The 14,997-nt window shown below is 37.1% G+C and overlaps 1 protein-coding gene across 1 annotated transcript in view; it reads right to left on the bottom strand.

Annotated features, from left to right (window-relative positions):
* Positions 1-9,292, bottom strand: part of LOC108666692 (ras-responsive element-binding protein 1) — a 41,560-nt gene extending 32,268 nt beyond the window's left edge. The window contains exon 1 of the mRNA XM_018153610.2: positions 9,250-9,292. Coding sequence (XP_018009099.2) covers positions 9,250-9,285 — 36 coding nt within the window. The 5' untranslated portion in view covers positions 9,286-9,292. The remainder of the gene's footprint in view (positions 1-9,249) is intronic.
* Between the last annotated feature and the right edge of the window lie 5,705 nt (positions 9,293-14,997).

Genomic DNA, 14,997 nt, shown 5'->3' with positions numbered 1-14,997 from the left:
GAGCTGCTCAGAGCTGCTCAGAGATGTTCAGAGATGTTCAGAGATGTTCAGAGATGTTCAGAGCTGTTCAGAGATGTTCAGAGATGTTCAGAGATGTTCAGAGATGTTCAGAGATGTTCAGAGATGTTCAGAGCTGTTCAGAGCTGTTCAGAGATGTTCAGAGCTGTTCAGAGCTGTTCAGAGATGTTCAGAGCTGTTCAGAGCTGTTCAGAGATGTTCAGAGCTGTTCAGAGATGTTCGGAGATGTTCAGAGATGTTCAGAGATGCTCAGAGATGTTCAGAGATGTTCAGAGCTGCTCAGAGATGTTTAGAGCTGCTCAGAGCAGTTCAGAGCTGCTCATAGATGTTCAGAGTTGTTCATGGCTGCTCAGGACTGTTCAGAGCTACTCAAAGTTGTTTGGGATGCTCAGAGCTGCTCTGTAAACCTCCTCATAACTGCTCCGAACTCTTCAGAGTTGCTCCGAAATAATGTAAGCTGCTTGTGGCCGGTACGGACGGCACGGTGTCACAGTGGCCAGAAGATGTGTTCTCGCGTCTGTGTTTGTGGCGCTGGTAATCAAACAAACGCTCTTATTTATGTGGTAAAAAAAATCGGTGAAAATGGGAATTGCAATAATAATGACAATAATATTGAATTTAATTACAACAACAGCGGCAATGGTAGCGATACAAGCATTAGCGGCAACTGCAGTAATATCAGCAGTTAAGGCATCACTAGCAGCAACAAGAGCAGTAGTAGCACTAGTTTCAGTAGATGATGCAGCACCAGCATCAGCAGCACCAAAAACCAAAAGCAGCAGCAACAGTCAATGCTGCAGCACCAGCAGCACCAGCAGCACCACCAGCACCAGCACCAGCACCATCAGCACCAACAACACCAGCGGGAGCGGTTGCCAGTCATATATTCTGAGAATTCCCGTCAGTGTTGTCTGCCCGCCTGCAGATCTTCAAGAACTCGTGAAGAATTCAGCCGCAGGCAAGAAAAAATTAGCTCATCATGTGCCGGTCTCCCCTCTTATGTGAGGGGAGGGAAAAAATTTTGTACTATTCCTCATCCAAGGCAAATTTCAGTCAAATTTCAGTCCTAATCCAAGATAAATTTGTGGAAACATTGACAAAGAGGATGGCGTTGAGGTAAAGAAGTGATTTGGTTTAGATAAGATGATTTTAGAACTACATTGAATACTATAATATCGGAAATTCGCTTAAAGTTATTTCTTTTTACAGTAAAAAATTGTGCTTCCTGGATTAAAATGAATTTTAGGATTGCTAATTAAGACAATTCTGTTTTAGTTGTGTAACTTTTGCCGTATAACTTTTGGCCCCACCCCGTCCTATATTCATCTGGGCCGATTACTGCTATGCTATGCAACGTTATTCTTTGTGATACTGTGCTTGCTTTGTTATGCTACGTTATGATTTGCTATGCTATATGCTAGGCTATGCTATGCTATGTTATGTTTATTAGCATTGTAAACTGTGCCATGCTGTGCTATGCTGTGCTATGCTATGAATTGTTATTCTTTGTAATGCTGTGCTATGCCTTAATTGCTATGCTATGTTATGCTGTGTTAGCTTTGTTACGCTATGCTTTGCTACATGCTAATTATGCTGTGTTAGCTATGCTATGCTATGCTATGCTATGCTATGCTATGCGATGCTATGCTAAGCTACATTAAGTCAAGAAACTCATCTCATGAACTAACTCCTCATGCATGGTTCACAGCAGAATGCTGCTCCCATAAAACCTAGAACATTTCTAGCAGAGCTTCTTGCTGCTTCTAGGAAACAGGCGCGCGAGATCTAGAGAACCAAGCTGTGGTTGCCATGGCAACGCAGATCCAAACAAATGCTTCAGAACAGACGTTCTCAGACGTAAATTACCGACGTCTGAGGGTAATGGTAACGCACTGGACTTTCATACGTCACGGCAACGTTACCGCATGAACGATAATACCGCGTATGTTTCTCTAACTTCAACATATTCGGTGATGCATAAACATGTAACATTATGCAATAACATGTAACGCTATGCAATAACATGTAACGCTATGCAATAACATGTAACGCTATGCAATAACATGTAACATTATGCAATAACATGTAACGCTATGCAATAACATGTAACGCTGTGCAATAACATGTAACGCTATGCAATAGCATGTAACGCTGTGCAATAACATGTAACGCTATGCAATAACATGTAACATTATGCAATAACATGTAACGCTATGCAATAACATGTAACATTATGCAATAACATGTAACGCTGTGCAATAACATGTAACGCTATGCAATAGCATGTAACGCTGTGCAATAACATGTAACGCTATGCAATAACATGTAACATTATGCAATAACATGTAACGCTATGCAATAACATGTAACATTATGCAATAACATGTAACGCTATGCAATAACATGTAATGCCATGCAGTAACATGTAACGCTATGCAATGACGCAATACGCAGTTGATGCGATGGCGTTCTCAAAACATGACGTGTTATTTGAACATTTTATACCAAAAATGAGCAAATTTGACCCTTAGAAACATAAATTTTATTGAATTTATTTATGGATCCAAAGCTATAAAAAATATAACTCAGTGCTCACTGCAGTGAGTGACTGAGAGCGCATTTTCACGCATTTCCGTGAAGTCGCGGACGGATGGACGGACATAACGAGCAGAATAGCGCACTTTTTTCCATAAATGGGAAAATGCACTAAAAAGAACCACGGGCTCTGAACCTAGAACCCTCTTTGTCTCATCAGTACTGATAGAAATGGAATATTTCTTGTCTGTATTGCATGACAGCGATTTTTACTCATCGATGCCTTCTGGTCTTCAGTTATAGTATTAATATTTACTTAAAAAGGATTGCATAATCAAGGGCATAAAATTTGTGTTGGAATGAAGCGTTAAAAACTTTAAAAATAGTGCATGACTTTTATAAGAAGTTCGATCTGTTCATCAGAACCTTGCATTTTAACTCAACGTTAGTGAACTTGCGACATTTTGTGAGAAGTGAAGAATAAACAAACTTTAGAAACTGATGTTTCATTTTTATTTTTTATAATAACAATGATACACAAAGAGGTACAAAGCCCAAGTTATCGAATCACGTTAAACCAATTTTAAGATACGAGAATTTTTTTAGAGAAAAAAACGCTGCGTTACAATGACGGGCAAAGACAGGGCGAGTGGCAGCGACCGCAGACAAAGGCTTCACGAGTGTCAGGGAGGAGTGTCAGAGAAAAGTGGCAGGGAGGAGTAGGGAGGAGTGTCAGGGAGGAGTGTCAGGGAGGAGTGTCAGGGAGGAGTGTCAGGGAGGAGTGTCAGGGAGGAGTGTCAGGGAGGAGTGTCAGGGGAGAGTGTCGTGTGCGTGATGCGAGAGATCAAAGTTCAAAGAGAATATGAACAGGTCCTGAGCACCACCTGTGCAGATCAATGAACAGTCTTCTGTTGCAGGTGGCTTGAGTTTACCAGCTGTACAACTGCCGTGCCTTCAGTTTACCCTCTAATAGGCGCGTGTAGAGGGTAGTTTACCCTCTAATAGGCGCGTGTAGAGGGTATAGATTTCTTACAATGTATGACTTGTGACTTAATCGTGCACTGAAGGCTAAATTTTGTAAGGAAAATCGGTTAATATTTCTATCAGTAAGTTAGGTCTGCCTGCAAGTAGCCAGTGAAGTGATATTTCGCATCGAAAAAATATAACTCAGTACTCAATGCAGTGAGTATCGCATTTTATCGTCGACGAAAACGTAAAGTCACGGACAGACAGACAAACGGACAGACAGACGTACAGACAGACGGACAGATAGACGGACAGACAGACATGGCGAGCACAGTAGCGCCTTTTTTTCATAAATGAGTAAATGCGCTAAAAATGACGTACGTCGTGTAATAAAAAAGCTTAAGTTGTTACATTAATTAAAATGAATATTACCGGGAGAATATATTGAACAGTTAAGGGTAAAAACAAGCTACAGGTATTGTCCGTAGCTCACCTGTTGCGTGGTCAGACATAGACGCCTTAAATGCCCGCGTGCGTGACATTGCGTGTTACGCATTAATTCAGCCTGCTCACTCAGATTCTATTCATTCAGCCTTTGTGAAATAAGCTTGTATTAATTCAGCTTGTTTTAAGGCAGCCTGAATTAATTCAGCCTTTATTGAGTCTACATGTATCAATTCAGCCTGTTCAACATTATCATACATTAATTGAATATGTGTTAAATCAGCACTTTATGAATTCAGGCTGTGTTGAACCCGCCTTCATATTAATTCAGCATGATCTCATTCAGACTACTGCGATTCAGCCTGTTTCGTTTGAACGTGTATTTATTCAGAATGCATCATTTCAGCTTGCATTTCATGAGCCTTAATAAATTCAGCCTAAACTAGTTATAGCTTAATATTGATTAATAAACTTAATTAATTCAGGCTATAGTATTACAGCTTGCCGCAATACAGCTTGTATATGCATGTATTTATTCAGCTTGTAACTCAGCCCTCACTCTAATGCTGGCTTACTCAGCACTCACTCTAATGCTGGCTTACTCAGCCCTCACTCTAATGCTGGCTTACTCAGCCCTCACTCTAATGCTTGTCTCTTATACACATCTAGATGTGTATAAGAGACAGGATATGACAAGATATGATAAGATATGATGAGATATTATAAGATATGATAAGTTATGATAAGATATGATGAGATATGATAAGATTTGATAAGATATGCTAAGTTATGATAGGATATGATGAGATATGATAAGAATTGATAAGATATGATAAGATATGATAAGATATAATAAGATATGATAAGTTATGATAAGATATGCTGAGATATGATAAGATTTGATAAGATATGATAAGATATGGTGAGATATGATGAGATATGATAAGTTATGATCAGATATGATAAGATATAATAAGATATGATATGATAAGATTTTATAAGATATGATAAGATATAATAAGATATGATATGATAAGATTTTATAAGATATGATAAGATAAGATATCATTATAAGGTGAAGAATTTGCTCATAATGAATGTATGATTCACAAAGACATTCTGAATTTATTAAAACATTTTATATTGCGAGAAGTTTACTAATTTGAAGAGTAAGATGAACATATATCCGAATTTCTTTATTTTTCTTGTATATAAACACTCTTCCTTGAAGTTTGTTTTTTGAAAAGGATGAATAGAATCATCAGTTAAAAGATAAGATAAGGAAGCATCCTGGAGATAAGAAGCCGGCCCATGTACATATATTCCCTATAAGTCTAGGGAAATTGGTCATTATATTTAAGTAAGTGAAACATATAACAAATTATTGTTTACGGCCACTTCCGAGCTACGAACTGCACTGCTCCACACGCACACCATCACAACACCACAATAAAGTAAGCATCACCACCGCCACCCCCCTGTCTCTTATACACATCTNAAGATATTTCGAATTTATAGAAGAAATTTCGAATTTTAGAAGAAATTTCGAATTTTAGAAGAAATTTCGAATTATAGAAGAAATTTTGAATTTAGAAGTAATTTCGAATTTAGAAGAAATTTTGAATTTTGGAAGATATTTCGAATTTATAGAAGAAATTTCGAATTTTAGAAGAAATTTCGAATTTTAGAAGAAATTTCGAATTATAGAAGAAATTTTGAATTTAGAAGTAATTTCGAATTTAGAAGAAATTTCGAATTTTGGAAGATATTTCGAATTTATAGAAGAAATTTCGAATTTTAGAAGAAATTTCGAATTATAGAAGAAATTTCGAATTTTATAAAAGTTTAGAGGAAGTTTTATTATCGTACATATCTTAACTATAGGAGCGCAGGTGAAAGTGTCATGAGTGCCGTGTTATTAGTGAAGGCTGTTTAGTATTGACCGTCGTGTGTAAAGTATTGCTGAAAATAGATGTAATGTAATATGTATTACGTTGTAATATGAATAGTTTGTGCGATGCATCTACCTTATGGCTGTGAGTAATTCAGCGCATATTGTTAAAATATTTTGAATATTTTATGTTTAAGCGCCAGGAAAATTCAGAGCTTGCATTAGAAACGTTGAGTCCTAACCCTGGAGCTTGGAGCACTAAATATAATATCTATATATATATATATAAATATAGTATCTATAATAAATGAATATATATAAAATTAAAATATATAATAGAAAACACACTGCAAAATAAGATTTCCTCTCAAAAACAAAATAATTATTGAGTTGAAGAACAATCACGGACCGTTATACTATCATGATTAGGATGATGCTTAGACCAATAGTTGATTGTGGTGTGAGCCCACAGCAATGTTACGTACACGCTGGAAACTTATTTATTATAAATATAGTACATATGTCATCCGTATTATCGTAATATATGTGTTACCTACTCATATCCCAAAAAAAGCAGATTTTTCATTTTTTTATCACACGGGGATAAAAAATCAACAAAACAAACCAAAATCAAAAAATCAAAATCAAAATGAAAATCAACAAAAGCCCAAGAAGCCGATTTTTTTAAAGCGCATCGTATTATCGAAGTATGTGTTACACACTCTTCTCCCAAAACAATCATGCAATCATGCTAGATAGCGCAAATCGCAGGCTCGGGACGCCAGCATGCAAAAAGCGCAGCAAGCTTTTCATAATAACAATTATTTGAAAATTTAAACTAAAATTTGGAACAGTTTACTGCCCATATAGAAAATTAAAAGGTAGTTCATGGTATGAATAATCTGACATTCACGGCGCCAATATTCAACACGTTTGATATTCAACGTTTGATATTTACCACGCTTGGATTCACCACACAATTCATGTGCTATTCACCACACTTATATTCACTACACAATTCATGTGATATTCACCACGCAATATTGAGCTGCGTACGCAATGCGTAGTTACGAGGATGTGCGCTCACGCAGACGAGCGCTGACGCACGCTTACGTGCTGCGTAATGCGCCGTAATGCAACGTAATGCGTAATGCGGCGTAATGCGCCGTAATGCGTAATGCGGCGTAATGTGTAATGCGCCGTAATGTGTATTAATGCGACGTAATTTGTATTGCGACGTAAGCCGTCCAGCGTCAAGATTAGGCGCACGAATTAAATAATTTACCTGGTGCCAAGTTGTGAGGAACAGCGGGGGTAATGGGGAGGTAATGGGGAGGTAATGGGGGAGGTAATGGGGGTCGTCCACTCGTCCACCATGGAGGTTATTATAGAGGTTTCCATGGAGGGTAGTCAAAGTTACTGTAAAGATTAGGCGCACGAATTAAATAATTTACCTGGTGCCAAGTTGTGAGGAACAGCGGGGGTAATGGGGAGGAAGGGGGGAGGTAATGGGGGAGGTAATGGGGGAGGTAATGGCCCTCGTCCACTCGTCCACCATGGAGGTTATTATAGAGGTTTCCATGGAGGGTAGTCAAAGTTACTGTAAAGAGTAGTTATGAGAGTACCTACAATAGTTATGAGGGTACCTACAATAGTTATGAGGGTACCTACAATAGTTATGAGGGTACCTACAATAGTTATGAGGGTACCTACAATAGTTATGAGGGTAACTACAATAGTCTGGTCACTCGCTGTCATCATTGCTGCTAATTGTTTACTACATGAGGGGAAGCCGTGCGAGGTCTCGCTTCTCACGAGGGAACGCATGCGAGTGAATAAATAATTTGTGAAAGTCATTAGTGACTTCAGGAGATGGTGACTAGTGATCGATTCGAGGAAACGGTGACTAGTTAAGCTCTACAAGAAAGCCTAAAGCAGATTGTGGGACTCTCACAAGACTGAGGAACAAGCTATCGAGTAGTGAGCCAGCCACCCTGCCTGTACATAGACTGTAACCACTGTATAACCACATAGACTGTATCCACTGTATAACCACATAGACTGTAACCACTGTATAACCACATAGACTGTAACCACTGTAACCACAACTGTAACCACCGGGCCACCCTGCCAAACATAGAATTTAAACCAGAACACATAAATGGATGAACGGCGACGTCTTGAACTTAACATAAAGACACAAGTAGAGGCATTGCACGAATACTTTCAATACTCCAATAAAAAATAATAGTCATGCTGAGAATATAATGACACTCATGTAAAGGCAAGAAAAAATCAACGAAAAATGAGTAATTCAAAATTTACTTAGTGGCGCGAAGTTTAACTTCGCACTAAAACATCTGTACTGGAGGTCGAGCGATGGCCCTATATACTGGTGCTGCTTTACTGTTATCTTTACTTTGCTATTACTATTGCCTGTATCATTGCTTTTGTATTGCTTTCTTATAGTCTATATAGGATATATTGCCTCCCTATAGCCTATATAGGATATATTGCCTTCCTATAGCCTATATAGGGTATATTGCCTTCCTATAGCCTAAATAGGATATATTGCCTTCTTATAGCCTATATGGATATATTGCCTTCCTATAGCCTATATAAGATATATTGCCTTCCTCTAGCCTATAGCCTTCTAGTCTCTCCTATAGCCTATATTTCTAGATTTCTATAATAAAGAAATGGAACAACAGATACATGCCACAGAGCCGAAATCATTTTTTTTTGTTAATGCCTCTCGTTTATTGACAAATTCTGAGATGAATTTGTTAAAATGAATAGATATTCTTATTTGGTTATAGCCTAGGCTATAGAGAAACACTCCATATATTTATCTATATCAATTGTCAATAGAAATGAGCGATCGAAGTGACATCGCAGGATGTGGCGGGATGGCGGCAGCTCTCGCCATCTTGTGGCGGCTGCTCGAGTTTGTTCATATTTTATTCAGACGATGGGAGGCTCCTCTACCCTCTATACCTCCCTCATATTACCCTCATATACTCCCTCATATACTCCCTCATATACTCCCTCATATACTCCCTCATATGCTCCCTCATATACTCCCTCTTATATTCCCTCATATTACCCCTCATATGCTCCCNTATCGCAGAACATTCACAGCTTTTTGCGGTCTCGAACTCGCAACTCACTGCTACAATTCTGCTTTGCTTAACCGCCCGGCCTCCTCGCCGATTCTGACCAGAAACTGGCGCACAGAGCTGGGATCGAACCCGCGCCTCTCTGCGCCAATCTTGGTACTCTGAACTGTAACAACTGGGCCACCCTGTTAAAACACATATAATTGTTTATGGCTAATTATATAATTGAAATAAATTCAACTTAATTTCCCTCGCTAGATTTAAAGTATAACCCACCTTCTTAGGAGGCATGGTTGGATGTCGCAGGCTCATTGGTGGCTGCGTGCGGTGGATGAGGTGACGTTGACTCGGCTGGTGTTACTCTTTTTGATATTATCTTCAAAATTTTAACAGTGTAGGTTGTTATATAATTCTGAATTGAAATTCGTTTAGAAACTATTTATGGCTTTTTGTAATGTAATAAATGAACAGAGTAAAATAACAGCAACGTGAAATAAACAATCAGTTATTTAAGTGACGTCCAAGATGGCATTGAAAGTCCAACTCAAATTTTAGTTCGAGAGAGGGAACATTTCTTGAGATAACTTCAGCACTGCTGTAGCTGCTACTTCTACCACCCTTGAAAATGCACTATAATTTGTTAATTTACATCTTGAACATATCTCAAAAAATAAAAATATTCTTTATTCCCCACATAAACGAAACAACTTTGACTCCCAACTTTTACCGTTGATAACTGAAACACTTTCTTGTAATGTCTCCGAAAAGTTTCTTCTGATAATGATATTACATTATCAACAATCAATTTTTCGATAAAAATATATAAGTTCTGCATTTAAAGTCCAATATACCATGGAAATTGCATTAAGCTCGTAATGATTTTATTCCATTTGACATAAAAGCTCTTCCGAATTACATCAATTTTACTTATCACACTAAATATACTTCACAATCACCATTGCAAACACATTTTAGCAAGTTCCGTAAAGTTTACGACCTAAAGCTTATAATGACAAAACTTTATACGCAAGTGAACGTGAAATTGGCGTGAAGTGCCCCATGCCGCGTCGTGACCTGAGGGCTACAAGCTAACCTGAGCAAGTCACGTGTATAAATCACCAATTATAACTGGATTGTGCTGTCTCTGCTTCTTAATAATAAATGTAGAGTAATGTCACTATATTGACATTTGAGGTTGACACAAAAGAAGGTTGAAATGAAGGCTAGAATGAGATTAGTGAGCAAATTATTGAGATTTCTTCCACTGCAGCGCGCGAGGATAACAGCTCGGGCGCCATCTTGAATCGCGACGCGCGTTCGAATCCAAGAAAACGACTTCGCTGGAATATATTTCTGAATAAAAAACAGCGAAGAAAAGCTTATGTAGTTTATTGTTAGGAGTTTGTAGGAGATGACGCAAATAGTTTAGCTGCTGCTCAAGTGAAGGAAATGCCCCCTAATTTCACAACAAACTAATTGAAACGTGAAAAGATGAAACGTGAAACTGACGACTAAATTAAACGTGAAACTAACATGTGTTAAAATACACACGAAAAGTTTCGCTGGAAAATGAAGCGGCGAAAAGTTGCGTAAAAGATGGAAATAAAAAAAATGAATAATAAATAGTTGCTGCTGATGTAGAAATGAATATAGAAGACATTGTTATGTTATTGATGAAGGAAGGCGCGTAGCTGGAGGCCGAAGTTGCATGGCATTGAGCATCCGGACGCGGCACGTCAGGTGTGTTCAGATATGAATGATAATGAGGGGAGAGCGAGGGGAGAGTGAGGGGANTATTCTATTCTATTCTATTCTATTCTATTCTATTCTATTCTATTCTATTCTATTCTATTCTATTCTATTCTATTCTATTCTATTCTATTCTATTCTATTCTATTCTATTCTATTCTATTCTATTCTATTCTATTCTATTCTATTCTATTCTATTCTATTCTATTCTATTCTATTCTATTCTATTCTATTCTATTCTATTCTATTCTATTCTATTCTATTCTATTCTATTCTATTCTATTCTATTCTATTCTATTCTATTCTATTCTATTCTATTCTATTCTATTCTATTCTATTCTATTCTATTCTATTCTATTCTATTCTATTCTATTCTATTCTATTCTATTCTATTCTATTCTATTCTATTCTATTCTATTCTATTCTATTCTATTCTATTCTATTCTATTCTATTCTATTCTATTCTATTCTATTCTATTCTATTCTATTCTATTCTATTCTATTCTATTCTATTCTATTCTATTCTATTCTATTCTATTCTATTCTATTCTATTCTATTCTATTCTATTCTATTCTATTCTATTCTATTCTATTCTATTCTATTCTATTCTATTATATTCTATTCTATTCTATTACTGGTATGCTACTGCGCTATATATTCTCGGGCTTATCCTTTATTTTGATCTTCTTCAACGTTTCATCTCCCGTAGCGTCTGCGATGTTACGACGTACACAACTCGTCTGCCATTATATAAGTTTTACAACGACGAAATATTTCACAATTTCTTTCTTGGTAGCATTTTCTGTCCTTCATTTTACTTCGTTTCTGGGCACACGTTTTCCTCGCATCTTGTTTTCTCCTATAACTTTTATGATTTCCCTCTTTCTTCATTTAAGTTTTCTCTCTTAACTTGCAAATCAAATATCTATTTTTCTACTTTCTCTCTTTGCTTTTTTTTCTAACAGAATTACTTTTCATTCCTCCTCGATTTCTATATTTTTTAACCATGCCATAGAAGTGAAATTTTCCCAAATAATCTGAACTTCCCTAAATAAATTAGGTATCCGAGGGCTGGCCAATTCAAACCCTGAAATAGGCCTACGATTCACTACAAACTTACAAGAGTTATTCATCAAATTAATAATCAGCATACAGCTCCCTCATCTCAGCCCTGAGGTAGGCCTATAATCATTATAAACTTCTCATGGTTATTTACCCAATTAATAATCAGCATTTAGCTCCCTCATCTCTCCACGAGGTAGGCCTATAATCACTACAAACTTCTCATGGTTATTCACCCAATTAATAATCAGCCCACAGCTCCCTCATCCCAGTTAAAATTTTGAGCCGAGACCGGCGCCGGGTTTAGCCGGGCTGGTCGCGCTTTAGCAGGATGGAGCCGTGAAACAATAACCGGCCTTGGGCAGGTACTCAGAAGCTAATTAGCGCTGATACGCGGCTGACGATATCGTCTCTAAAGCGGACATTTCTGCTCTATCGCTGCTCTGTCGCGTCTCTACGCCGGCTCTGCAGCCGGCGACGGCCTGCTCTATTCCCTGCCCTAAATTTTAACTGGGGCGACGGCCTGCTCTATTCCCTGCCCTAAATTTTAACTGGGATCTCACCCCGACGTAGGCCTATAATCACTATAAAATTATAAGGTTTATTCACCCAATTAATAATCAGCCTACAGCTCCCTCATCTCACCCGAGGTAGGGTTACTATAGCAACAATTTCAACAAGGCTGCTGCCGCCATATGGCATCTCAGTGTTGCCGGACATCATTATTGCCAGGCAGTGTTGCCATCTAATCCAGTGGCAAGTCGCTAAGTGTTTGCACGGCACACAATGTCACGTGACCTGGCGACAGTCGACGGCTTTGTGGCCGCGGCAAGTTGACAGTTGACACAGAGGGCAACGAGGCCTCTGTCGGGGTTTGTATGTTGGAAATAACAGCTGAATAATCAACTTTAAGAGATAAGATAAAAATTGTGTATGTTTTTTTGTAGATGTTAACATGAATGAGAGAATAATATTAAGTTGACAACTTCTTGAGATAAGAAAAAAATTGTCTACGAGGTGTATGCTTTTTGCATGTGTTAACTATGTTGGAAATAACAGCCGAATAATCTACTTTATGAGATACTGTAAGATAAAAATGGGTATGTTTTTTTCTGTAGATGTTAACATGAATGAGAAAATAATAGGTATTAAGTTGACAACTTCGTGATATAAGATAAAAATGTCTACGATATGCGTTTTGCATGTGTTTACTATGTTGGAAATAACAGCTGAATAGTCAACTTTGTGAGATAAGATAAAAATATAACTCAGTACTCACTGCAGTGAGTGACAGAGAGCTCATTTTCTCGTCGTCGAAAATGTGAAGTCATGGGCAGACGGACGGACGGATGGACAGACGGACAGACGGACAGATAGACAGATGGGCAGACAGACAGAAGGACGGACAGACAGACAGTGTAAAATGTGTAATTTAGCAAGATTGTAGCAAAACTACAACAAATGTGTTGTTTTGGTTTTTTCTATCAAGTATTGATCCTACTAGCTGTACCTGTAGGACCGAAGTGAAAGTCCTACAAAACTTAAATAATTTTACATAACGAAAATTTCAGTAAATAAACAATCTAATACAAATATAATTAAGAAATTAATGATAAGTACACAATTAAACAACAGCCTACTTAATGTACGTAAACATAACCGGGCGTTTAAACATTTTATTCACGTTCTATTATTTCCATCAATTTCAAGTTCAGTTGAGATTGAAGCCACTGAGGTTTAAGTTACGCATTGATGAATAATTAAATTGAAGCCTTCCTGTAAGTTTAAAACATAATTGTTATTGAAATACTTAGGCAAAAGAAAGACCTCAATAATAATGAACAAAATTGAAATACGAAAATAATCACAACATGAAACTTGACGATTACACATCACTACATCACTTATATCATCGCCATCATCACATATATCATTGCCATCATCATATATATCATCGCCATCATCACATCTATCATTGTCATCTATTTATGAAAGCACCTCCGTGGTATGATGATAACAATGATGATTAAAACGCACTACCAGTCGAGGTCACATCGGAGGTGATTGAAGACTAAACTGACAACAATAATTAGCCTAAAACCTAATACATTACAACTTGAACATTTTATTGGTGGATTTAAATCGAACCTTGTTCCTCTATATAGTATATATTAGCAGGATACTGACATAGCACAATTTAATTTAGATACAAAATGCACAATTTATATTGAGAAAGGCAGAAACTGCTTGATAACTCTAAAGTTGGTTGAAATTAAATGGTATTTCGGTAGGATGACAACTGAACACCGCATGACAATAGCAGTAGCAGAATAGCGGCAAACAAAAGCAAACGTTTTCACAAGAAATAACATCTTCATTACGATTGATTACAATTAAGGGGAAAATAATAAATATTAGTCAGTGGTAAAGCGTCAACCATAAGATGCCAGTCAACAAGAGAACAACAGATACAACAATATGGATAACAATAATGTGAGTAAAATTGAAAATAAAAATAATAAGGAATTAAGAACAGACACAAATAAGAGCAGACATGCCAGAACACGGGAACAGGAATGAAAAATAACAACGGCAGAAAGAACAACATAATTAATAACAGCATAAGCACACACAATGTGATGATATACAAAAGAGTTTATACAAAGATAAAACCAGGAGGTTATTATTGAGAGTAAATACAGTACGAGTTAGCAGAAAAACAAAATACAGAAAAACTGCAGAATATGCAGCATTCAAAGCAACGTAAATAATAGCAAGATAACTATTGAAATGGATCCATATTACAACAGAAAAAGAAAAAAAATAACAGCAGTACTACGAAATGACTAATGGGATGACGAAAACATAACAACAGCTAGAAATTCGTTAAAACGACAGTCAAATGGTAATGAAATGACAGTAAGACGACCACTAAAAGTGACAGTAAAACGGCCATTAAAAAGACAGAAAGTCTACCAGAATAACAACAGTAATGAGGCAAAACCGCAAGATAAGAACAGACAATGTATCAGGATAAAAACAGCTAAAACATCAATATTACTTGTAAACAACAGAAAATAAAATACTTAAAAAAAACTTTAAAAAACAGGTTTTTCTTTTGGACTAAAAAGTAGAAAATAAATATGGCTCGCCCCAAAAAACGTGGGTCGGGCTGTATGTTCACCATCAAATTTCCAAAATTCGTGTGTTGT

This window comes from Hyalella azteca, unplaced genomic scaffold, assembly GCF_000764305.2.
Source record: "Hyalella azteca isolate HAZT.00-mixed unplaced genomic scaffold, Hazt_2.0.2 contig1365, whole genome shotgun sequence".
Classification (NCBI taxonomy): Eukaryota; Metazoa; Arthropoda; class Malacostraca; order Amphipoda; family Hyalellidae; genus Hyalella; species Hyalella azteca.
This window is presented reverse-complemented; position numbering and strand designations above follow the sequence as displayed.